General features: G+C 39.5%; 1 protein-coding gene across 5 annotated transcripts in view; it reads right to left on the bottom strand.

Moving 5' to 3' along the window:
* The window catches only part of STAT4 (signal transducer and activator of transcription 4), a 116,697-nt gene that overhangs the window by 71,470 nt on the left and 17,963 nt on the right, over positions 1 to 27,264 (bottom strand). The window contains exons 1-4 of one of the 5 annotated variants that reach the window (XM_025848415.2): positions 18,174 to 18,300; positions 17,663 to 17,865; positions 14,815 to 14,943; positions 13,356 to 13,500 (exon numbers count right to left, since the gene is read on the bottom strand). In XM_025848415.2, the coding sequence (XP_025704200.1) occupies positions 13,356 to 13,500; positions 14,815 to 14,942 (273 nt within the window). In that variant the 5' untranslated portion in view covers position 14,943; positions 17,663 to 17,865; positions 18,174 to 18,300. Of the gene's footprint in view, positions 1 to 13,355; positions 13,501 to 14,814; positions 14,944 to 17,662; positions 17,866 to 18,059; positions 18,078 to 18,173; positions 18,307 to 27,264 lie in introns of those variants that run through there. The other 4 variants (XM_025848409.2, XM_073881070.1, XM_073881084.1 and 1 more) reach the window with 4 other exon arrangements.

Genomic DNA, 27,264 nt, shown 5'->3' with positions numbered 1-27,264 from the left:
AAAATTTCTAAAAATCTCTGTAAACCAGGATTATAAGGGAATTTCCTTAACATCACAAACCTACAGCAAGCATTACCTTAATAAAATATTTCACCTGTTATGACTGCTTCACTTCAATATTGTAATGGAATTCTTAATCGATAACAGAAGAAAAAGAAATAAGCATGAAACTTGGAAGGGAATAAATCTCTCCTTATTGCAGATATGATAGTCTGGAGAAAATAAAAGAGAGTCTGCATAAAGCTGGAATTAATAAGAGAGTTCAGGAAGATTTGTATTCAAACATCAGTAGTATTGCTATTGACTAGCAATAATCATATCAAAAATGTAATAGAAAAATATCCCTCAAAATATCAATAAAATCCCTAGATTTTTTTACATTACCATGGCTTATTTTATAAAAATTCACATTTATTCATTTATTTTATAGGAAGTTTCTACCTTTTGACCCTCATTACTGATTTTTTCTTAAATTCCAGTATAGTTAACGTACAGTGCTATATTAGTTTCAGGTGTACAATATAGTGATTCAACAGTTCAATACATTACCCAGTGCTCATCACAAGTGCACTCCTAATCCCCATCACCTATTTCACCCATTCCCCCTCACCTCCTCTCTGGTAACCATCTGTTTGTTCTCTATAGTTAAGAGTGTGTTTTTTTTGGTTTGTCTTTCCCTTTTTTCCCCTTTGTTTTGTTTCTTAAATTCCACATATGAGTGAAAATCATATGGTATTTGTCTTTCTCTGACTGGCTTATTTTGCTTAGCATTATACTCTCTAGCTTCATCTGTGGTGTTGTAAATGGCAAAATTTCATTCTTTTTATGGCTGAATAATATTCTTTTGTGTGTATATAGTATATATATTAATATACTATATATATGTGTGTATATATATGTGTATATATACATATGTGCCACATCTTCTTTATCCATTCATCTATCAATGGACACTGGGGCTGCTTCCATCATTAGGCTATTGTAAATAATGCTGCGATAAACATAGAGGTGCATATATCTCCAGGGATAAATTTAAGGAAAGATATGCTATAATTTTATGGGAAGTTTAAAAGGAGCATTGAAGAACATGGAAGACCCCAATAAATGTATTGTTGACCCTTGAACAACATGAGTTTGAGCTGCATGGGCCCACTTACATGAAGTTTTTTTTTTTTTCAATAAATATATTGGAAAACTTTTTGGAGATTTGCAGCAATTTAAAAAAACTCACAGATGAACCATATAGCCTAAAAGTATCTGAAAAATTAAGATAAAGTATTTTTAGAAAGTGTTGATTTCAACAAGAAAATCTTATCATCTAAATTTCGCTTATGGGCTCTAAATTACATTTCCAATAATGACATGACGTTTGCTCCATTGTGTTAGGGATACTCATTGCAATAAGGCAATAATCATTTTTCAATGTCAGCTCAACCCTTCCTTTATCAAACAAGACACTGAGCCCTACTATGTGGCGGGTTCTGTGTTAAGCACGAGCGATGCAAAAATGAATGTGCTCAAGGAGCTCTCAGTCTTGTGGAAGAGACAGTTAAGTATGTAGACACATTACTTCTAGTCACTTCCCATTAACTTCCTACTGCACGCCACTTAGAATTGACCAAACTCATCTTGCTTTCCCACTTCCTTCCCCAAACCCAATCTTCATTACACATCAATATCCACATAATAACCCAAACTAAAACCCTTGGTCATCTCTTATTTCTCACTCATTTCATATCTGTTTCATATCTGTTCATTCATTACATGCCAATTCTTTGACCAAATTACTTACAACTCCAGCCCACTTTTTTCTGTCCCCACTGTCACTGCCCAGCCTCCTGTTTCCTTTCCTTTTAACTATTGCAATAATGTCCAAATGTCTCCATGCCCCTGTTTTCACCTCTGCCACTCTATCCTCCACATTGTTCCCATCAAGTCTCTATCTCTCTCTCTGTCTCTGCCTCTATCTCTACCTCTTTCTCTGGGAAGACTTTTTATTGTTCAGGGAAAGAAATACAAGAATCTAAAGGAGAAGATATGATGAGCTGATGATGTGTTGAGCTACAGAGAATCAATGAGATATTAATTATTTTCCAGAGTAAATTCTGACAGATGTAAGTTATGAAAACCTGTTAAGTATGAAAGGCTGCTAGCCATTTCTGTTTCTCACTCCCGTATCTTTCCACTGAGGCAGAGATCACAGATTAGATGATAGAAAATAGGAACCTTATTGAAAACAGACAAAGGGTCTTCTCATTTTTTAGCCACCAACATACTTCTTGGCTATCCGTACCACATTAGCACCTCAATGTACACTTAGGAGCCCACTCAGCAGCTGGGAGTAAGATCTATGTTCTCGATGAAAGTAGCCAATCAGAAGATTATGGTAATAGAGTGCTGAAGATCAACCATGTGTCAAGTACTTGGCTTTGGATCCTCATTTTTGGGAAAAAATAGAGGGAGAGATAAGTATCAATTGGGCAAATCTTTTGTCTTTCGGTCATCTCTGGAAAAGGCAGTAATGCAAGCCTGGAGGGTGCGTGGTGGCTTAGTGTGAAAACCAACTTCTTTTCCAATTATGAACATCTCATTGATAAGTTAAAATGGATGCCTTTAAAGTGGTTTGGATCAGTTAAAGGGAATCACTCAATGTCTATGAACTAAAATGAGTTAACTACTAAGTTCAGATATCTACTTGATCATTACTCAGTCAAACCACAATTTTACATATAAACATAAATCGGCTTCAAACTGACAATTGGTTTCTAACTTGTTGACAAGGGGATTTGTTTTTGCTCCAATCTGTCTGCTTTTGTTTATTAAACCATCTTCTGCACAATGTACATAAAAGTGTTTCAAAAAGCAAATGTTTAAGGTAACAAGTTTTATGAACTGTCTTGGTTTTGGTTAAGTATCTTTTTGAAAAGCCTCCAGATCATAATGGATTTAGACCAGTATAGACAGCTTCCCTATGGGTCTTCATCTTCATGTGATAGGGACAACTAACTAAAATAGAAAAATTAAAAAAAAAATAAACTGTTGGCAGAATGACAAAATTCTCCTACTTTTAAAATGAATACCTGCCCAAGTTTTTCTTCACGCCCACCACGACGCTCCTAGCAAATGAAACCACCGGATAATAAAAGTCAACAAGTGACTCTAAACATCCTCATATCCTCTTTCTCAGCTAATATCTGTGTCTCGACCCACTTTCCCAATGGCATGGTTAGTCATCACACTATGGGCTGTAGGAATCCATTTTTCTTCCTGGTTGCAGCTGCTCGCTCTGGGGTTGGCAGCTCCTCTCTAAACTTCTGCTACTGTCCATCAGGCCAGTGGATTCACAGGCCACATCAGTGTGTGTGGAGCTCCCATGTCAGCTCCTGGACAGATTATGTGGGCTTCCTGTTTCCCAAACCAAGGGTTGGACTTGACTTCTCATCATCTGAATAGTTTAGTTTTTGTTTTCCTTTAGCACACGACAGCTAGGTTTTGTGTTAAGAAAAATGAAAGTATTCAGTCTCTGGCTCAGTTCTCTGAATTCAAATAATTTGAGGAAAGGAAATATAGGGGCAGGAATGAGAAAAGAAAATACTTTCAACCTTAGGAGACTTTTCAAATATTTCTTTGCCTGTAGTAGATAAGGGGCAGGTCGTCCTAGAGAGAAAACTAGCTCTGGATATGTTTTCAGTAAAAACATATATTTACGCCACACTTTAGCTTAAAAACCTTTGATCGCTCCCCATTGCTGAAGTCCAAACAGCTCAGCATGGCACTCAAGATCCTCTTATAACCTCCTTTTAATGCTTTGAGTGCCTAGCTTGTTTGAGGATAGGCATTCTCTCATTATGTTCCTACTCTTGTTTTTGATTCCCTTTCTTCCCTTCTTCTCTTCTCTTCACGGTCCTGAATCATCCTTCTAGAATCAGCTCAAATGTTCCCAACTCTGCCAATTATGATTGTAGATACTTCTCCCATGGTCCTTACCCCACTTCATCATACATATTTATTTGCACTTTTGTCTCCATTCTAAATTGCAAGCTTTTTGAACATCAGGGTTTTATCTATGTCCTCCTCACCTTGTATGTTCAGCGATCAATAGAGCCTGATGTTAAAATTCATATGATGAAACCAATATTCAGTCAACAAATATCTACGGAGTAGATACAGTATACCCCAAAGCAAACTATATGAGCCTCACTCTGAAAAATCCAAACTGTCATTTAGAATAAAAAAAAACATATGTGCACTATACACAAAGTCATTATAGCGTAAAGAAGCTCTGGCATACACGTCAAAGAGAATCAGAATTCAGAGGAAGGACAAATCACTATGGAGTCAAGTAATAAACTGGTAGAGAAGACAATAAGGAGGGAGCACAATCTAGGCAGCCTTGGATACGTTAAGAGAAAGGCTTGGAGGAATATACACAACATGATTCATGAATGAAATTTCAGGTGGCTAGGATCTTGAGTTGATCATGCTGGATTCCATTCCAGCGTGATGTGCACAGGACAAGGAATGCAATGCCCACCATCTGCCTTCTGTTGACTATCCCAATTATGCAGCAAACAAAATCTCGACAAGTAATTCACATTCCATCTTCAACAGCACAATATGCAGGTCTTTAAGCCTCTGAGAAATAAGCACCCGGTAATTATCTCAGATGAAAACAGATTCGGGGTGTCTATGCAGGGGACTTGGGGAAATAACCGTGGAGTGAGACAAACTGGCTCCAGCTCATGAGCAGCAGGTGAGGTGAACGATTGAACCCTCCACTCAGCTCTTTCAGAGTTAACACAGAGTGGCAATATCAAGTTGTTTTCAGGTCATAAGTTGAGGTCACCCCTTCACTTCTCTTTACGTGTGGTATACAGAGGGGAAGGAAGAGGAGTGAACTGAGAAAGTAGCAGGAGTTAAAGGGTAAGATCTGGCAAATTCAGAGTAGATCAGCAGTTAAAGCAGCTTTTTTTTTTCTCCCTTCCTATTGCAAAAATATTTCTAATCCTCCACCCTGTCATGTTAAAAATCTCACTTCACCTGATATTCAGGACCAACAATAGGATTTTTGCAGCCTGGATGAGAAGGAACCCACCATCTCCTCAACTTTCGAGGAGTTTTCAGCTCCAGCCCATGTTTTTGTTCAGGCAAACCCAAATGAGAAACCCTCTGAGGAAGAGGCCATGGTGATGCAGAGAGCAGAATTTGTGAGATGTGGGTTACACTTGTAAGTGTCTCCTCACCAATGGGGTCTAAAACTCTCATTAACAGAATCGTTACCCTGGTTGGTGAAAAGTCCCCGGTGGGTGGTGGGATTGCTAACCACAGAGTTAACGCCAAAACCCTGAACACAGCTTTCTAATTGATGGAGAACTTTTTTCTATCATCAGACAAGCTTGCTGATGCCTGCTTCCCCTTACTTCCTGAACACTAAGTTTTGAGGAATGGCCATAGAAGTTCCTCTAAGTTAAAAACCAAAACATCGGGGTGCCTGGGTGGTTCAGCCGGGCAAGCGGCCACCTTCGGCTCAGGTCATGATCCCAAGGTCCTGGGTTCGAGCCCCATACCAGGCTCTCTGCTCAGTGGGGAGTCTGCTTCTCCCTCTCCCACTCCCCCTGCTTGTGTTCCCTCTCTCGCTGTCTCTTTCTCTGTGTCAAATAAATAAATAAAATCTTTAACAAAACAAAACAAAACATAGGAGGTGTGAATTGTTTAGACTGTGAGCTTCATGACTTCCTCCAATAGCATCTCTAGTGCTTAAAATGTGACTGGTAACACAGTAAGGACTCATTCAATATTTGTTGACCAAACAATAAGATTGCTATATAATATTTATAAAAGACAAGCCCAGCACGAAGTGACACAGAAAGTATGAAAATGAAGAGATGAATTCATTTACTGGTTGGCAAATGGTAACAAAAAGAAAACTACACCATAAATTTCAAGATGAAAAACAGTAAATGGATCAAAGAAGGATATTGTAAATCATTTTTTTTTAAAGTTTAATTCACCAACATTATCTTGTATCTATGCTCCCCACAGCATAGTAACAGGCACAGAAAGCCAAAGCTTCTGAAGTTGAAGTTTGGAAGTGGTGATAAATCCACAAAAATAGGAAAAGACTTCAATATGTTAATTTCTTTGTTTTTTTTAAGATTTTATTTATTTGAGAGACAGAGACAGCAGGAGCAGGGGCAGGGACACAGAGGGAGAGGGAGAAGCGGGCTCCCTGCTGAGCAAAGAGCCCAACACAGGACTCTATCCCAAGACCCTGGGATCATGACCTGAGCCAAAGGCAGACACTTAACCGACTGAGCCACCCAGGCACCCTTTCAATATGTTAATTTAAAAAAAAAATCAACAGAATTTTCTAATAGGTCTCCCCAATTTCCTCTTGACTCACAACAGTCTGTTTAACAGCCAGAGTGAGCTTTTTAAAACACAGAGCAGTTCATGTTACACCCCTGCTCAAACCTGTCAGTGGCTTCCCTTTACTCTCAGAATAAGCCAAGGCCCCCCAGTCTTCTCTACAAGACAGCTTTCACACACCTCTTTGATCTCAGCATCTTTTGTTATTTTATATTTTAGATGCATCCACAATTTGTCTAATAACTGCTGAGTTTTGTCCATTTAATAGACATTATTTGGATTTCAATTTTTTTTTACAGATTCTAAATTTTTTTTATTCTTTTAATTTCTTCTACACTCTATTTTCACTTGTAGTGGTACTTTTGAAATTTTACCATGCATGCTTAACATCTGTGTTCAGTTTCCTTCAGTAGTATCTGTGTGGTGAATTTTCAATTTTGCATAATAATTTAGCTGGGTATAGAATTTTAAGTTGATGGATATTGTATTCCAGCTCTGTGAAGAAATTATTCTACTCTTCTCTCTCTTGTTTCTGTTTTAAATTTGGCTTTCAGTTTGTCTCTCATTTCTGTGTAGGTAATATATTTGTTCTCTCTTGTTTCTTTTGGGATCTTTTCTTTCTTTCTGATGTCCTTTACGCTTGAGATCTGTATTTCTAGAATCCAAGAATATATGACAGTCCCCAGTGCAGCTCCTACTTACAGTTAAAAAATCATTTTTGGTTCTATAATTTCTTCTAATGTGATGAGCTTACCTATGCAATTAAAAATCTGTTCTATTTTATCTAGCATTTCTATGTATTTTTAGTGGGACAGTTTTTAAATTTATCTAGAAATTATAAGTCAATACTGAAATTATGGACTATTTCAAAATGAACAGTGAAAGCACTACATATTAAAATATATAAAGTACTTCTCAAAAATATATAGAGTTAGGGCGCCTGGGTGGCTCAGTTGGGTAAGCAACTGCCTTTGGCTCAGGTCATGATCCTGGAGTCCCGGGATTGAGTCCCGCATCAGGTCCCTGCTCGGCAGGGAGTCTGCTTCTCCCTCTGACCCTCCCCCCTCTCATGTGCTCTCTCTCTCACTCTCTCTCTCAAGTAAATAAATAAAATCTTTAAAAAAAATATAGAGTTAAATTCATTTATAAGAAAAAAAGAGAAAGGCTCAAAATAAATAAAGCACTTGAATAAGGAAGTTAGAAAAAGAACAAAATATTAAACTGAAGAAGTAACATGGATACACCACCAGATTGATATGTGATATATGACACTACGAGTATGTACAAGGATATGGAGCCAGGACTCTTACTCTATTAGGAGAGTGTAAACTGGTATTGCCATTTTGGAAAACAATTTTGGCATTATTTAGTGCAATTAAAGATGTACATAGTCCATGATTTAGCAATTCCACTCCTAGGTATCTATCCTAGAAAATTTCATGCACATTTCACGCACGAAGGAGCACACACGTTCAGCCCAACATCCTTTGAAATAGTGAATGAATACTAGAAGTAACCCACATGCATATCAACAGTAAGATGGATAAGCCATGATACATTCACACAATGGAATACTATGTAGCAATGAAAATGAATACACTGCTGCTGCACACATCAATACGGATCCATCTTAGGAACAAGATTAAGTGAAGAAAGAAAATTGTGAGGAATAAATATACTTTGATCCCATTTATGTAAGAGTCAGTAACTTGCAAACCTATACACTATGTTTTCTAGGGATGCCGACATATTTGGTAAAACTATAACAAAAAGGAAGAGACTGATAAATGCAAAATTTAGATTAGTGGTTACTCTGATTGGGAAGAAAACAAAGTGGAGTTGGAGATCAGGCACAGGAGACTTCTAAGATTCTGGTAACCACTGGGTATAAAGTGTCAATAGGTAGCCTTCTATCCACATATGTATGTATAGATGTCTGGAATGACACTCAACAAATATTAATGTGGTTATATGTAGGAGTAGATTTTGGATTATCTCATTTTTTTGCATTTTTTCCTGTATTACTTTAATTTTTTATTATGAATATGCACCATTTTAATTTTTTTTTTTTTTAGAGAGAGAGAATGCACACATACACACACAGGGAGGGAGGGACAGAGAGAGAGAAAATCTTTTTTTTTTTTTAGATTTTATTTATTTATTTGACAGAGAGAGAATGAGAGATAGAAAGCACGAGAGGGAAGAGGGTCAGAGGGAGAAGCAGACTCCCCGCTGAGCAGGGAGCCCGATGCGGGACTCGATCCCAGGATTCCAGGATCATGACCTGAGCCAAAGGCAGTCGCTCAACCAACTGAGCCACGCAGGTGCCCGAGAAAGAGAAAATCTTAAGCAGACTCCACAACATGGAGCTCGAGCCCATGACCTGAGCCAAAATCAAGAGTCGGACACTTAACTGACTGAGCCACCAAGGTGCCCCCACTTTAATTTTTTAGATGTCATTCTGAGGGAGAAAGATAGGAAGTTTCTTATAGGCTGCATATTTGTGTTTCCTTAATTCATATATTGAAGTCCTAACCCCTAATGTGATGCTATTAAGAGGTGGAGCCTCTGGGAGGTGATTAAGTCATAAGGGTAGAGCCCTCATGAATGGGATTAGCATCTTTATAGAAGAAAACCTAGAGATTAGGAGAAGGAAGGGAAAAATGAAGGGGGGGAAATCGGAGGGAGAGATAGACCATGAGGGACTATGGACTCTGAGAAACAAACTGAAGGTTTTAGGGGGGTGGGGGTGGGGGGATGGGTTAGCCTGGTGATGGGTATTAAGAAGGGTCCGTAGTGCATGAACACTGGGTATTATACAAAAACAATGAATCGTGGAACATTACATCAAAAACTAATGATGTATTTTATGGTGACTAACAAACATAATAAAATAAAATTAAAAAAAAAAGAAAACCTAGAGAGTTCCCTCCCCACTGGGCCATGTGAGGTCCAGTGAAAAGGCAGCTGTCTCTGAACCAGGAAGCTGAATCAGACACTGAATCTGCCAGCACCTTGAACTTCCTTGATTCCAGAACTGTGAGAAATAAATGCCTGTTATTTCAAATCCACTCAATCAATTATATTTCAGTTATAGCAGCCTGAGCAGGCAAAGATACAGTGAGGAAGATGAGTAAGTAGGAAAAGAGGCTTGTGATTGAAAGCCCAAGAACAAAGATCCAGCAATCAAGCTCCTGGGTATTTAACCAAATGGGTTGAAAACTCCTGCCCACCCAAAAATTTCCACATGAATGTTAATATCAGTTTTATTCATAATTGCCAAAAATGGATCAACAAACTATAGTACATCCATACAAGGGAATATTGTTCAGCAATAATGAGAAATGAGCTCTCAAGTTACAAAAAGACATGCTTAAAAGCATATTACTAAGCGAAAGAAGCCAATCTGGAAAATCTCCAGACTATATGATTCCAACTATATGACAGTCTGGAAAATGCAGGACAGAGAAAAAGTAAAAAGAGATCAGTGGTTGCCAGAAGTTTGGGGTAAGGAAGGGAAGGATGAACTAGTAGAGCAGAGGAGATTTTAGGGCAGTGAAACTGACATGGTGGATATATGACATTATGCATTAGCCAAAACCCATAGAACTGGACAGCACAGAGAGTAAAGCCTCATATAATCTTGGACCATAAGTTAATAATAGCGTATCACAACAGATTCATCAACTGTAAAAGATGTACTACAGCAATGCAAGATGTTTCTAATAGGGGACACTGGGGAGGGTCAGGTAGAGAGGGAGTATAAGGGAACTTTCTGTACCTTCTGCTCAACTTTTCTATAAATCCAAAACTGCTCTAAAATATAGGCTATTGGTTTAAAAAAAAAAAAAAAAAGGCCCAGGAACAGGGCAAAGCATTCTTGAAATATCTAGGGCAGGTATTTCTTTTTAGCAAATCCTAAGCTTACCACATTCTTCAGAATTTTTTAATGCTTCTAACACCCCTGGGGTATGAACGAGTGTGATTCTGCTCCCCACTGCTGAGGAAACTGAGGCCAGAGAGTGCAAACATCTTGCGCTGGGCTATAGGGCAAGGTAAGTGCACCCCAGAGCCAGGGTTCAGCCTGAGGCAGTCTTTACTCCTGGCCTTGACCTGAAGCTGCCTCCCCTTAAAGGGGCAAAGGTGAGCTGGACATCGGTGTTCAGCTGCTTCCCACCTCAGAGTAAATTACAATATTGAAACTGGAGAACTCAGCTGTTCTGTAAAGAACTAAAATAAATCTGCCTTACACTGGTTTAATTCCCCTGGAACTGTATTGTTTGCTCTTTTTTGCTATAATAGTTAACATGGATTGCATTTAAAATCTCAGGATGAAAACATTCAAACCGGATAAGCACGGTGTTAACAGTCTTTTGATAGGAGGTTTTTTTTCTCTTTTAATTCTTGGGGAAGCAGGGGGTGTTGTTTTATCAAAAAGACTTGTCAAAAAAAAAACCCCAAAATAAACAATAATGGGAATATGATATATTAAAAAGAAACATAAAATGCAGGTTTGTTTAGATCTATAACCATAGTTGACAATGTTCTCTATTACTATTTTTTACTGTATTCTGAATTAATACAAATACTCAAAAAGTATAGCTTATAAAATGAAGGAAAGAGCAAGTGTTTTGTCAGTTCAAAATATCTTAACCAACAAAACTGTTTTTTGAGTTCCTAGTTTGTAGGAGAACCACAGGGGGTACCGGAGGGAGCAGGGAGGTCAAAAAAGGAGGTCAGGCTTTTACTTCAAAGAGCTTGTGACCTGCTTAGTCACATCCAGCACAGAGGAGATGCTGGTTATCTTGCAACCTGTGCTCCGTGAAGGATGAGGGTGAAGATTTCCTTGATGCACTGGGACATCCACAGGTCCTCCAGGAATGACTGGCAACTGGGCTGGAGTGAGAGGGATGGCATTGCATTCTTAGCCATGGAAAGAGGCTCAGAGTCTTTGAAGAGTGAGTTTGGTATGTTTGGGAATAAGAAGATCTATTTTTCTGGGGCAGGGATGTCGAGGAGCATGGGGCAGTTTGTTGGGAGGGGTCTACAGAGATAAGATGTTGGAGGGCCTGTGACAAACACAAAAGAGTTTTTGCTTGAGTTGAAATGTGAATGAGAGTTACTGCAGGTTCTTAAACTGCCTCAAAATCTTATCTCCACCTCCCCCTAAATGGGCTGTAAATTTACCCTTGATTTCTCCTAAGAAAATCCTGTTCTTTTCCCCATCAACAACAAAAACCATTTATTGGAAGCCTATTTTTTTTGCCAGAATACAAACTCCAGTCTTCTTTACAATCCCCAAAAGTAAATGAGGATTATCCTCATTTACATGAAAAGATGTGAGCATTCAGAAAGATTGATTGCCCAAGGTCACATTTTGAGAATTTCAAATTTCAGAATTTCCAAGTACCATGTATCATTCATTTTATCCATCTGTGTCCCTTTAACCAAGTGACCTGTAGGGCCTTTGCTTCTAGGCCAGATAAATATGATTGATACATACACATACACAATACACACACACATTTTTATTTTAGGTTTTGGGGGACAATCTCTGTCGCTGCAGTGAGTCAATATGTAAATGAATGGGCATGGCTGAGTTCACTAAAATACAAAAATTTGAATTTCATGGAATTTTTCATGTCACAAACGTATTTATTTTATTTTTATTCTTTTTCAACCACCTAAAACTGTAACAACCATTCTTAGTCACAGGCCCTCAAAACAGGCAGGGACTTACTCACATTTGACTTGTGAGTAGCAGTATGCCCACCCCTGTTTTAGGTTTATTGATTGGAGCCCTAAGCTAATAAAGCCAAGGTTAAATGTCTTATCTCTGTAGAGAAATGCTTGCTTTATGCTGTGAAAAATCCTGTTTTGTTGGCAACAAGCTATTTTCCTACCTGGGCCACATGTTCTGCAAACCTGTAGGGGATTACAAGAGCAAAGATGGCTCGGCGCAATCCATACAATAGGTAAAACATACATGCCCCTCCCACAAATGTTCGTAACTTCCGGCACATTTCTATCATAGTCTAGGTAAAATTTTCTAAAAATGTATTCATTGTAACTTTGGGATTTTAAGAATGCCTCACTGAGAAATGGCACATGCATTTTTCATGTTGTCTAATACATTGTATAGACACTCAGGAAACATTACAGCAGTTCATGTTCAGAGTTCGTTATGTATGTTAGCACCTCTGAGTTTAACTCAGTATTAGCCTGCCCTTAATTCTTTAGATACTTGTTTCACTCCATTCATTCATTCATTCATCCCTGTAGTCAATGAATATTACACATCTACTATATTCAGTCTTGTGGTAGGCACTGGGAATTCAAAGCTGAATACTAAAGTCCACAGTTTTGGGGAGAAGATAAACACACAGAAATTCCACTGATGAAGAATACACTAAGAGCCATGGTACCTATGTGTTGCAGGTGTTGTGAGAACACAGACCACAGACGGAAGAGCTTTGCCTGGGCGAAACTTTGGAGAGCTAGAGGCTAGAGACCTAGAGCTAGGGGCTAGTGAGTACCAAGGCACGCTTTGGGAGGAGGTAAGATGTGAACCAACTCTGGAAGGATACATACAACCATGATACCTCTATCTACAAACGGGAAAACAATACTAACGAAATTGTTACATGAGAGAGAAAGGCAAGAGAGGACTAGGGGATAGTCAGGAACCTATTATCTTTGAAATCCTTGTTCCAGCAGCGTCAAATTTGAACATAACTAGTAAATAGTCACATGCAAATCACACACACCCTCCCACTTACAGTGTATTTCAGATAGAAATTACATGAAAAACAAACATTAATTAATAAAATGAAATAGAGCATAAAATTTAAAATGATAAGAGAATTCAAATTTCCCCTCTTTTAAATCTGAACTGAAAGTAATATTAAGGGTACAGATTTGATTTTTTCATTGAATTTAAGACACATAAATCCAAACATTTTTGAAAAAGTAGAATGCATTCTCACCTGAAGGACTTTCCTGATTCTTTTTAGATTGTGTATCAAGAGCAGGTTTTTCTCTTTGGAAACACGACCTAACTGTTCATCCAGCTGTATTAACAAGTTTTGAAGAAGAATTGTTGCCATGGTTTCATTATTGGAAGCCGCCTCCCTAAAAAACAAAAGTGTTATTACACAGCAGGAAACAACTTAGTAGAATGTCTACTTTTTTACCATACTAATTTTAAGAGATCGATCTATTCCACAGTGACAAGCATTTAAAGGCTTTTACAAATTAAACTGTACACATCAAAGTAGACACAACATCACTAATCATTAGGGAAATGCAAATCAAAACGTGAGCTACCACTTCATACCTATTAGGATGGCTATTACTGAAAACCCCAAATAATAAGTGTTGGTGAGGGTATGGAGAGACTGGGACCCTTGTGCACTGCTGGTGGGAATGGAAAATGGTACAGCCGCTGTGGAAAACAGGATGGAGATTTTTCAAAATATAAGCAGAGAATTACACACAGCAATTCCACTTCTGGGTAGATACTCAAAAGAATTGAAAGCAGGACCTTGAATGGATATTTGTACATCAATGTTCATATTAACTTTGTTCACAATAGCCAAAAGATAGAAACAACTCCAGTGTTAACTGGCAGATGAATAAACAAAATGTGGCATACATCTACAATAGAATATCATTCAGCTTTAAAAAGAGAAGGAAATTCTGATACATGTTACATGAATGAACCTTGAAAAAAATATGGTAAGGGAAATACATCAGCCACAAAAGCACAAATACTGTGTGATTCCATTTACTTGAAGTACCTAGAGTCATATTCAGAGAGACAGAAAATAGAATGGTGGTTGCCGGGTCTGGGGTACAGACAGTGAAGAGCTATTGGTTAATGAGGATAGAGTTTCATTATGGGAAGATGAAAAAATTCTGGAGATGGACGGTGGTGATTGCACAGCAGTGTAAATATACCTGATGCCACTAAACCATCTATCTACAATGGTTAAAATGGCATATGTTATGTTACGTATATTTTATCACAATAAAAAGTTAGAGGATTATTCAAAGCAAAAAAATTATTGTGCATGATATACAGAGCTTTAAAGAATGATTATAAAACATAATAAGAAAAAATAATTATTTACACTGCATTTGTAAATTGAAAATTGAGATAAACAATAGGTTTACTTCTTGGCTTTTTAATATTCAGAAATTACTGGGATTTGGGCTTAAAAAAAACCAAGGCACTAGAAGCCTTAAGTTTTCATCTACAACCGATAAAACCAGAAAGAACAATGATTCTCTTCCTTTGAAGAAGCTTTCCAAATCCTTGAAGAAAATTCTTTATCTGAAAGAAGGCACCTATTCAGTCAAGCTCACAGAATAAATCCACAGGGATAGAGCATAAAGCATTTGTACATCAACCTCTAGGGAAAATAAAATAATGTTTGATCCTACCAGTCTTGATTTTCAATCCACTGAGCCAACAGATGTCGAATTTCCATAGGAAAGTTGTCATCGTAGAATTGATCTACTTGCTCCAAAAATTTGATTTCTAATTGTTGGACTTGATTCCACTGAGACATGCTATAAATGAAGAAGTAAAATTAGAGTTTAAAAATAATGTTAATAACTGTGGTACATGTTTTATTCCTTAGATTTTTTAAAAGATTTTATTTATTTATTTATTTATTTGAGAGAGAGTGAGCAAGAGCAAGAGAGAGCACGAGTGAGCACAAGCAGGGGAGAGGCAGAGGAAGAGGGAGAAGCAGATTCCCCACTGAGCAGGGAGTCTGATGTGGGGCTTGATCCCAGGACATTTTGGGATCATGACCTGAGCCGAAGGCAGACACTTAACTGACTGAGCCACACCCCTCTCTTAGGTTTCAAAGACAATGTTGTCCATTAGTTAAGTAACCGAAAAAATTTTTCTTTTATAGTCACCTTATATAAGAAAACAGTAAAGAGAAAATGCTTTCAATCCAAAGACAAAGCATTCTCAGCTTTTTCCTAAGTCATCCCTTATAAAGAAAAAAAGTTCTCTATCCCCAAACCATGTCCTGCTTTGCTCTAATGGGAACTCCAGAAGTTTCTCCAGAAAGCTTTCACTCCCCCTCAACAGCTCCAATCTGTCACACACATCTGTGTTCTCAACAAATTCCTTTCCTATCCCTTGCTCCATCTGCACTCTTGACTTTGAGCAACCTGAAGGCAAACATACTCAATTGCACCTTCTCAGACCCTCTTTAGACTTTCTGTATGAGGGGCACCCAATAAAAGCTTCTTGTATGTCAAACTGCCCAATCCTTTTTTCTTTATTTCAGATTTATCTGGCTTCCAGAGTCATACTTATATTCCTAGACCTCTGGTCAAATTTGGTCTTAGCTTTATGAAGAGTTTCATGTATGCATTTTTGTGGGCTCTAATTCTTTCAGTTCAAAATATCTCTGAATCAATACATATTTATATTTCTCCGTATGATGATCCACTATGACTGGGCAGAGCTTTCTTTAAAAGTCAACTTTTAATTAGTCTCTGGTATGCAACTGACAGTGGTTAAACCCTCAGGTTAATTGAGGAAGAAACCACACTAGATGTGTATTTGGCAGCCTCTCACAAAACAAAAGTATGTGTTTCCCCCACGTTATCCTATTCTCACCAATTTAGAAGCTTTAAACATTTCCTAACTCAGGGAGATTAATACGACATCTTGAAGCTATAGTATTTTACTTTTTCCAAAGTCAAAGTTCTGAGAGTTTTATCAGCAATTTTAGATAAAGGAACAAAAGTTTTACATGATTAATCACCATAATATCTCGGCCTATCTTGTAGGTAAGTTAAGATTTCCTTTTGCCTACAGAAGGTCATGATAACAGATTTCATATATTTCATATATGGATTCCTCAGGTTTCAAATGGAACCATTCTGGGGCACCTTTTCCCTGACCTAAATCAATAGAGGGATGTTTTCTAAAAGAAAGGAACCGGGAAAAGAAATAATGTTTTATTTTCATATCACTTTATATCTTGAAGACCTTTACATGCACCATTCTAGGCATATTGTGAGTGTCTCAGTAAGTGCTTGTTAAAGGAGTGGCAATTCTGATGTGGTTGTGAATAGGGCAGGTGGAGAGTAAGTTTTACTCCAACTTTAAAAATAAAAAAAAATCTGAGGGACAAGTAAGCAAAATGACTCCTACCCAAGATGCACAGCTCCTAAGGACCGATCTGAGGTCTCCTGAAACCAGACACAGTTGTTTTTGCAGATGCTGGAGATATATATAGATATATATAGAGAGATATATATATATCTATATATATCACAGACTTGGAACATTTGTTCCCATGCTATAATGACATTGTCCTGCTATATCCCTGTCAACTTATTCTAGATAACGGTGAGAGAACATGAGCTGAAAATGCCATTATAATCATCATGACTACTTTTCTTAAATCCTTGCTATGATTTGGGTGAAAATCTGTTTTCTAACTAAGAATTAACTGGGCTGAACTTGTCCCAAAGTTAGATAAATTACTCCTAGGAGCTGGGTCCACCTTCCAGAGAGCTGAACTTAAGGCTGAAGACGGGAAGGATAAGGTGTATAGTCCAAGGACCCTCTTCTCTGTTGAAGCCTCTAGAAATGCCTTTAGTCATCCTTAGTTCCTTTCTAGGCTTTCACTCTCTAAGGGCTCATTCTCCCGTCACAAGAAAACTATGGAATATTTCTTCTGAAAATTGAGTGCCTGTCTATCCTCTTTGAAAGTCCTAATATAATGCCCCTAAATAATGCCCCTAAATAAAGGGGCATTTTGTCACGCTGTCTGGGAGCTAAGAGTGCCACTCTGGCTCTGTGACACACAGCTTGCAATGGAGATGACATGCCCTAAAATACCACTCCCTCTCATCAAAGCCACAGCCACTGGCTACCCCAGCTCCGGACTTGTTTCTGAAAGCCAGGTACTCAGTCTAAGTCAGGCACTGTAGCTCAGAGAAGCTAAGAAAGTGGGCTCACTTTCAGCACTTCCCGAGGACACACCTCCGCATCAGCCACAAGTGCCCCTCCCACCGGGCAGATGTGGGGGCTGAGCCCCCGAGTGTCACCGAGAGACCTGTGACACGCGCCCCAACGCGTCTCTGGATCAAGGAGCCGGACGCTGTGTAGAATCACCCATCCTCACACCAGCTAAAGTGAAGCGACTGTCGCAGCACCGAGTGAACAGCGCAGCCTTAGCAGCATCCTGCATAAGCACTTCCTGGCCCGTGCTCCTCCGGAGAAGCAACACGAAGGTGTGCTCTGCCTACTTACCTGGCTCTCTCAGCCCAGGTCCCAGGCGGTGTCAAGTCTAGAGTCAGAATCGCCCTTCACAGTCCCCAGGACAAAGCCGCTGACGCCATTGTCAGTAGTAGATTTGCATTTCTCCGCCCACTTGAGGCTTTCCTGTGCGTCAGTGTTAGAGTCTCCGGGACTTTACTTGAGTCGGGTCCCACCCACTCTCTATTCTAGAAATGCTAAAGAGCAAGATCAGGCCGAAGCCCCTTCGCAGGGCGCCCTCTCCTCATCCCCACCAATCACTCCTGTAACTGCGGGGGGCCCAGGGGCGTCAGGAGGTGGATGGGTAGATGGGGGCTACACACACTTTTCTTCAGGGGTTTCCCAGGTAATCTGAGACACACACCCCACCCCCCGCCCCCCAGAGACTTACTTGCCTAGAGGTAAATTCCTGGCTTCCTCCTTTCAGGCTCCACTCACCTTGGTGAGCCAGCCCCTGGGAGGGATAGGGGTGCCAGGACCAAAATATCAAACTCTTAGATCTCACCGTGCTCCAATTCCAGCAGGGTCCGCTCACTAGGAGGAGAACAGCCTCACCCAAAGGTTTGGGCCAGCTCCTGTGCCTGCTACTCACACCTGCCCTTACTAGCCCAGCATCCTCCTTCCCACCTTGCCCAGTAGCCCTGTACCTGATTGCTATGGGATGCTTTTCTCCCTTTGTGACATGGGCCTATTCTAGAATCACAGAGCTGGAGGGAGCCTTGGTCTCATCTGATTCTAATGCCTCTTTCCTATATGGAGAGACTGAGGCCCAGAGAGGTGACCGGAGTTACTCAATGAGTTAGCTTCTGACCCTAGATAAGAGCCCAGGGGTTTGCACACCCTCCCTGGTGGTCTTTTGACTTCATCTCTTCCAAGCTAGATGTTAACGCTCGACACACAAGTTCTACTAAATATTCAGAAAAATAAAGATAAAAATAAAGGAAGATAGACTGAATGAGGCAGAAAGAATGACTCAATTTGTTTATGCATGAGTCTAGAGCAATACACCAAGGTAAAGGTCTGCTTCCCCACTCTCAGATCAGTCATCAAGCGGGTACACTTACCCAGGGTTCCCTCTCCCTCCTGACATTATTAGCATGATCGTGTGCTTAAATTCACCGCCCCTGTCCCTCCTGCACACACAAAAATAAGTCGGTCCACTCCAAAGTCACATTCCGCATCACTCTATTCCCTGGTTAAGCAGGCCTGGTCTTGGCTGCTTGCTCACTGGGCAGTTTCCAGGAGCTTCTGCTGCTCTGTCCCCACCTGAAGAAAGTGCCTAATTTGGGTTAGTCCATAAGCTATGGGGCAGAGTCTGGTTTTCTCTGGGGAAGCAGTCTGTCCTGAAAAAGTCCACAAATTCTTGGCACTCAAAATTCTGTACAATCTGGCCCCAACCTATCCTGGAATCTCCCCTCATCTCCCCTCCACACACACACACACTCCCTACCCAGGAGCCCAAGATCTGAGGCAGACCAATCTGTTCTGCTCCGTAGATGAACTCTCCTATTTCAGTACTGACGCTCCCTTCAACTGTAGCTTCCTCCCCCCATTTGTCTACTTACTGAAATCCCATTCCTCTTGTTTCTAAATTTAATTTAATTTAATTTTAATTCCAGTGTAGTTAACATACAGTATTATATTAACTTCAGGTGTACAATATAGTGATTCAACAATTCCATACATTACTCAGTGCTCATCAAGATAAGTGTGCTCTTAATCCCCTTCCTCTATTTCACCCATCTCCCCACCCCACCCCCCCTCTGGTAACCCTCTGTTTGTTCTCTGTAGTTAAGAGTCTGTTTTTTTGGTTTGTCTTTTCTAATTTTTTTGAAATCCTTATCCTTGGTGAAGATTTCACTGATGACTCCAACCCACAGCAACTTTATCCTGCTCTGAATTCTCATCACACTTCCCATTCAAATGAGTCCTGTCCAAGAAAAATAAAATGCAAGCCACAAGCTTAAATTTTCTAGTAGCCACATTAAAAAAGATAAAAGGAACAGGCAAAATTAATTTCAATGCTATAAATACTCCAATAATACAGAATATTAACATTTCAGCATATAATCAATATAAAAATTTTTAATGAGATGCTTTGCATTCCTTATTTCATACTAAATCTCTGAAGTCTGGAGTGTAATTGACACTTTTGGGAAATCTCCATTTGGACTAGCCACATTTCAAATGTTTAATAGCCTCAGGTGGCTGGTGGCTACACTATTAGCACAGATCTAGACCACTCATTTAGCACTTTTCACTTCCTGCCTTCTAGTGTTAGTCATACTGGTTTTGCCTGTCTTTATCATCATTATACTCAACTGTTGAGGGCCTGCTATACAAAGCAGAGACTTCTTTCTCTTCTTCCTTTTAAGGACCTCACCTCGGGACTCCCTCGGCAGTTTTCAAACTGATCTCATGACACCTTTATCCTCTTAAAAATTGTTGACAGCTCCAAAGAATTTTTGTGTACTACTATTCTGTATTAAATTCATATTTACAGTATTAAAACTAAATCTGAAGAAAAAAATTAAAATACTTACTCATTAAAAAATATAAGAATAAACCCATTATGTGTTAAAATAAACATTTTTTAGTGAAAAACAAGTATATTTCTAATATAAAAAAATTAGTGAGGGGGCACCTGGCCAGCTCAGTTGGTGGAGCAGGTGACTCTTGATCTCAGGGTTGTGAATTCGAGCCCCACGTTGGATATGGAGATTACTTAAGTAAATAAAATCTTTGAAAAAATTTTTTGTTACATTTTTTAAAAAATTAAAAAAATTAGTGAGAATGAGTGGCATAGATTTTCATTTTTTATTTTTTTTAAAGATTTTATTTATTTATTTGAGAGAGAGAGAATGAGAGATAGAGAGCACGAGAGGGAAGAGGGTCAGAGGGAGAAGTAGACTCCCTGCCGAGCAGGGAGCCCGATGTGGGGACTCGATCCCGGGACTCCAGGATCATGACCTGAGCCGAAGGCAGTCGCTTAACCAACTGAGCCACCCAGGCGTCCCCTAGATTTTCATTTTTTAAAAACCTCTAATGTATTGGTTGGGAAAAGATGGCTGGATTCTTATATCTGCTTCTGCATTTTATCTTTTGCAATTGTTTTGGTTGAAGTATTTGAAGAAAATCTGGACTCGCACAGATACGTAATTGGAAAAGGAGATGCATTTTAATAGCCTTTGCAGATAATGTGGATATCCTTCTTTGGTGTGACAACAAAACTCAATAAGTGGTAGTTTTTTAAGGGTTGGCGCACTGTGGAATGTGAAACTCCATCAGCAAGCTTTATATATACTGTTACATTAAAATCTGTTGGCATAGGGCGCCTGGGTGGCTGTTGGTTAAGCGACTGCCTTCGGCTCAGGTCATGATCCTGGAGTCCCGGGATCGAGTCCCACATCGGGCTCCCTGCTCAGCAGGGAGTCTGCTTCTCCCTCTGACCTTCCCTTCTCTCATGCTCTCTACCATTCTCTCTCTCTCTCAATAAAAAAAAAAAAAAAATCTTAAAAAAAATCTGTTGTCGTATCTTGTATTTTAAATGGAAATTTTACCCACACATGATTTTGTAATATCACATATTGGTTATTTGGAAAACTATGAATCCACTAAATTATGCAGGTCTTCTAAATGCTGACACACTTTATCATACAAATCAGAAAATCCTATTAGCTAATATCACCACGGATCTCATTAGAAAAGTATTTTTAGGGGTGCCTGGGTGGCTCAGTCGGTTAAGTGGCTGCCTTCAGCTCAGGTCATGATCCCAGGGTCATGGGATCGAGCCCCACATCCTTGTGGGCTCCTTGCTCCACGGGAAGCCTGCTTCTCCTTCTCCCTCTGCCTGCCGCTCTGCCTACTTGTGCTCTCTCTCTCACTATCTCTGTCTCTGTGTCAAATAAATAAAATAAAAAATCTTTTTAGAAAAAGTATTTTTAAGTATTGGGAAATGGTTAAGCTCAGAGGGAGGATGCAAGTTTTCCAAATTCTAATTTTTGCTTGAAAACTCCAATTTTATTATTGGAAACAGACATTGCCAAGTGTTTTCCCTGAAGTGACAGTTGCACCCTGTTTGTTTTCAGGAAAATGTCTTCCAGATACCCAAGTTTGGATAACCATAGTTTGTCAAGTCATTGTTCCAAGTAAGAATGATGTTTTGTGACAATCACACGAGTGCTTTTCTTTGAGACAATCATCATACCTCAATGTGTATACTTCTCATTTTATGACAGTGAAAAGGCAAAACATTATTATTATAAAAATAGTTTTGGGGCACCTGGATGGCTCAGTCAGTTAAGCGTCTACCTTCAGCTCAGGTCATGATCCCAGGGTCCTAGGACCAAGTCCCATGTCTGACTCCCTGCTCAGTGTGGGGAGTCTACTTCTCCCTCTGCCCCTGGCCCTGCTTGTGCTCACTCTCTTTCTTTCTCTCCCTCTCTCTCAAATAAATAAAATCTTAAAAAAAATGTAAAAAAAGTTTTATTTTCACAGACAGGTGGCTTTTCCTAAAAAAGGTCTTGGGGACTACCTCCCAGATTCCGCAGACATTTATGAAACCTCTGTTTTGTCTACCATATCTTATCCACCACAATCAGTTTATTCAGTGGTACATCATGAGGGATTCTGTGCTCAAATGAACACTTTTTTCCTTGGTTAAAGCATCTGCCTTAAAGCCCTACCTTCCTATTTCATGAACTGAGCCAGGCTTCTAGGAACAGGTATCTCTATGTCCAGTTTACTTTTCTTTCTTAGAATCAAGTCTAAATAGCCAGGTCCCAATTTCTTGGCCCTACATTGACCCTGGCTTCATCAGTCCCTTAGAGTCAAAAACAAAGAAGAAGGAAGGGGTTGGGGGGGCGGGTGGAGAAGAAAGAGGAGGAAGGAGAAGAAGAAGAGGAAGAAAACCAAAGAAAAGCACGTTAAAGTGAAATCCCCAGTTTACCAAACTCAAAGATCACAACAGATTCTTCTCCCCCTATAATTGATGCCCTATTTGCCCTAGTTAAATCCCTAGTTCTAACTTTTTTCGCCTCATCTTAACACGAAAATATCAGATTATAGACTTGCAGAAAAACAGATTCTAGTTCTGATCGTGCCACTTTCTAGGTGTACAAAGTCAGATCAGCTACTGAACCTCTCTGAGCCTCAAACTCTGTAAAAATGGGGGCATTACAGCCCACGTGAAATTGCTGGGAAGATTCAAAGATCTAATGTAAGGACTGAGATAAGGGAAAACATTAAGTAATAGCTGCTATGAATAGAATAATAATAACCAGGTTGTGAGGAACTTTGAAAGTGACTCGGGTAACCCTCCTCCCTTCTTTCCTCACTCTACAGATGGGGTTTCAACTGGAGATGAAGAGAGGTCAGCTGAGATAGGCAGGTTCACATCTGTAGATCAGAGGCAGAGAGGATTCAGTCAATCCTCCCTGACTGCTTTTTCTACCATGTCTAAGCAGAGCTGCTTGGGTGGGAGTCAGCGAGGGAAGAGAAGGGGCTATCACTTTCCCTGATGCTGGTTGTAAGCCAGCTCCACCTTCTCCCAAGTCTTGTACAAAGAATATAAACATTTGTTTGTTTTCATTTTTGTGGAAGCACCTTACCTGTCCCAACCAAGCTTCCTCTCTAATGTGTCCTAAGGAAACCAGGGGGAGTTAGAGTTTGAAGGTGGACAAGGGAACGTGTACATACAGAAAGACATACTGAATTCGATGGGAGCACATGTTAGTATCAAATAAGCAGGACAGCAAGGGTAATTGGGAAAAGACAGTCTGGCGTGGGTCTTAGCTCATCTGAACACAGGTCCCTCCAGCTCCAGCAGAACAGAGACAACGCCTTCTACAAATGGCTTTTTTAAATCTCCATCTTGTTAGTATACTCAAGTCCAGTTTACAGTAACTATACTCCCTCTACTGCCACGTCAGGATAATTGCAAGTTACAAGACCCATTGTTCTTTCCGACAATCATAGCACTTCAGGAGCTCTAACTCCATGCCGGACAAAGTACTGAGATTTACATGCATTGTTTTACCTAATCCTCACCATGCTCCACAGCATTAAGGATCATTCTTATTTCTAACTGACAAAGACATGAGGCTTAATGAGACTAGAGGGACTGGTCAACGGTAATCTGATGGTAAGGGGCAGTTTCCGGAGTCAAACTCAGGACCGTCTGGCTCCAGAAACACTTGTAACCTTTTGGCTTTACTAAAAATCTTATCTGTTCATATAAGAAAAGCAATAAATGTTTCAGAGAGCTATGGGAGAAGTAAGTTTAAGGACCTAAACACGAATCCCAAAATAGAGAGCCTCACTGTATAGTCTATTAATTAAAGATGATGCGTATACTCTGATTCTCCAGCTTTCCCTTGGGACGTATAGACAGTTAGTCATGCATTTAAAAGTCCTGCATGTGTCATGATGGTGGCCACAGTGCCTACAGAGTTCCAAACCATTTAGCAAATTATGTGGTTCTATAGCATCTTGCTTATACTGTGTATAAGGTGACTGCTTCTGCTGAGCCACAAATTAGAAAATGAGGTTCAACAGCAGGCTAGGTTATTTGAATTGTAGACTCTGCCCCCAAAATTCCACTTTTCTGGTCACTTAACCACCTTATTCCATTTAATGTATTTTTCATATGTTGGTCTCTCTCAGAATTGAATATTGAGTGGACCAGAACTAAATGTTATTTTGCTTTGTATTACAGTACCTGGCATGGAGCGGCTATTCAAGAAATGTTTACGGAACCGGCAGAGGGCTGATGGAGTGCCTCAGTACCTTAGTCTGTCCTGAGGAGGCACTTCATTCTCACTAAGGTTGTTGCCACCCTTGATAATTATAATAGCTCACATTTATATGTTTATAAGTGGTTATATAAAGTCGATATAATGGTTTAATGTACACCAATTCTATCTGAACACCAAGCTGAAGAGGGTAGAGGAGATTATATTTATTATATATATTTCTGTAGCTCGCTCTCTCTCAAATATTTTAGGTAGAGAACTATCTTTGCTTAGGAAAAAACCTTGGTTAAGCTGTATGAGGTACGGGGCGCCTGGGTGGCTCAGTTGGTTAAGCGACTGCCTTCGGCTCAGGTCATGATCCCAGGGTCCTGGGATCGAGCCCCGCATCGGGCTCCCTGCTCGGCGGGAAGCCTGCTTCTCCCTCTCCCACTCTGCCTGCTTGTGTCCCCTCTCTCGCTGTCTCTCTCTCTCTCTCTGTCAATTAAATAAATAAAATTTAAGCTGTATGAGGTAGTAAAAGAAAGAGAAAAAGACAGCTAAGGGCTCCATTTAAAGACATAAATAGAAACCAGGAATGTGGAGCAGAGAGCAGAGAAAAGAAGAAAGGAAGGGAAAGAGAAAGATACAAAGGGAGCTAAAGAGGAGGAGATAATGGTAGAGAGAAAACATGGCACAAAACTTGCAAAGAATAAAGGGGCTCAGTAAAATATTTCTACTGATAGACTCTAGTGACCCATGTTTAATGATCTATATCAAATTATGTTTTGTTTCTGTTGCATCCTCCTTTCTCCTCAGGCTTCAGAATGACAGGTATGGTTTTTATTGTTGTCATATTGAAGGAAATAAAAGAAAGGAGTATCAAAAAGAGGTGTGGTATATCTTTCCATTTACCTGGGCCTTCTTTGGTTTCTTTCATTAATGCTTTGTATATAAATCCTAAACATTTTTGCTAGATTTATATCGAATTACTTTTCATGGTTTTTTAAAATTTCAAATTCCAGTTCATTGCAATTAACTTTTGTATATTGACAGTGTGTCCTGTGACCTTGCTAAACTCCCCTCTTAGTTCCAGAGGGGTTTTGTAGATTCTTTGGGATTGTCAGCATACATCTGTGAATACGTTTTACTTCTGTGAAACTGTTTTATTTCTTTTATTTCCTTTCCAATCTGTTGCCCTTTATTTCTTTTTCTTGTCTTATTACACTAGCTAGGTCTTCCAGTGCAAGGTTGAATAGGAGTGATGAGAGGACATCCTTGCCTTGTTCTTGATCTTGGGAGGAAGGTATTCAGTCTCTCACCATTAAGTATGTTAACTGTAATTTTTTTCAAATATACCCTTTATTAGGTTAAGGAAGTTCACTTTTTTTAAAGGCTTTTTAAAAATTTTTTATTAACATATAATGTATTATTTGTTTCAGGGATACAGGTCTGGTCTTACACAATCCACAGCGCTCACCAGAGTACATATCCTCCCCAATGCCCATCACCCAGCCACCCCATCCCTCCCACACCCTCCACTCCAGCAAACCACAGTTTGTTTCCTGAGATTAAGAGTCTTTTATGGTTTATCTCCCTCTCTGGTTTCATCTTGTTTCATTTTTCCCTCCCTTCCCCTATGATCCTCTGTCTTGTTTCTCAAAATCCTCATATCAGTGAGATCATATGATACTTATCTTTCTCTGACTGACTTATTTTGCTTAGCATAAAACCCTCTAGTTCCATCCACGTCGTTGCAAATGGCAAGATTTCATTTTTTGATGGTTGCATAATATTTCATTGTATATATATATACTACATCTTCTTTATCCATTTATCTGCTGATGGACATCTAGGCTCTTTCCATAGTTTGGCTGTTGTGGACATTGCTGCTCTAAACATTGGGGTGCACGTACCCCTTCGGTTAACTACATTTGTTTTTTTTTTTAATTTTTTAAAAGACTTTATTTATTTATTTGACAGAGAGAGAGTTAGTGAGAGCAGAAACAAGCAGGGGGAGTGGGAAAGGGAGAAGCAGGCTTCCCACTGAGCAGAGAGCCCGATGTGGGGCTCGATCCCAGGACCCTGGGATCATGACCTGAGCTGAAGGCAGACGCTTAACCGACTGCGCCACCCAGGCGCCCCTCGGGTAACTACATTTGTATCTTTGGGGTAAATACCCTATATATTTTCCTCTTAGGATCGCCTTTGCTGCATCCCAAAGATTTTTAACAGTTGTGTTTTCATTTTCATTTGTTTTCATGAATTTTTTAAATTCTTCTTTAATTTAGTCTTCTTTAATTAATGAATGGTTGACCCATTCATTCTTTAGTAGGATGCTCTTTGGCCTCTATGAATTTGAGTTCTTTCCAACTTTCCTCTTGTGACTGAGTTCTAGTTTCAAAACATTGTGGTCCAAAAATATGCAGGGAATGATCCCAATATTTTGGTACCAGTTGAGACCTGATTTGTGACCCAGGGTGTGATCTATTCTGGAGAATGTTCCATGGGCACTAGAGAAGAATGTGTATTCTGTTGCTTTGGGATGGAATGTTCTGAATATACCTGTGAAGTCCATCTGGTCCAGTGTGTCATTTAAAGCCTTTATTTCCTTGCTGATCTTTTGCTTAGATGATCTGTCCATTTCAGTGAGGGGGGGTGTTAAAGTCCCCTAATATTACTGTATTATTGTCAGTGTGTTTCTTTGATTTTGTTATTAATTGGCTTATATAATTGGCTGCTCTCACGTTAGGGGCATAAATATTTACAGTTGTTAGATCTTCTTGTTGGATAGACACTTTAAGTATGATGTAGTATCCTTCCTCATCTCTTATTACAGTCTTTGGTTTAAAATCAAATTTGTCTGAT

Source organism: Callorhinus ursinus, unplaced genomic scaffold (assembly GCF_003265705.2).
Source record: "Callorhinus ursinus isolate GAN/ISIS: 27379988/994484 unplaced genomic scaffold, GSC_fseal_2.0 scaffold2, whole genome shotgun sequence".
NCBI lineage: Eukaryota > Metazoa > Chordata > Mammalia > Carnivora > Otariidae > Callorhinus > Callorhinus ursinus.
The sequence above is the reverse complement of the archived record's forward strand: the minus strand, read 5'-3'. Positions and strand labels throughout refer to the sequence as shown.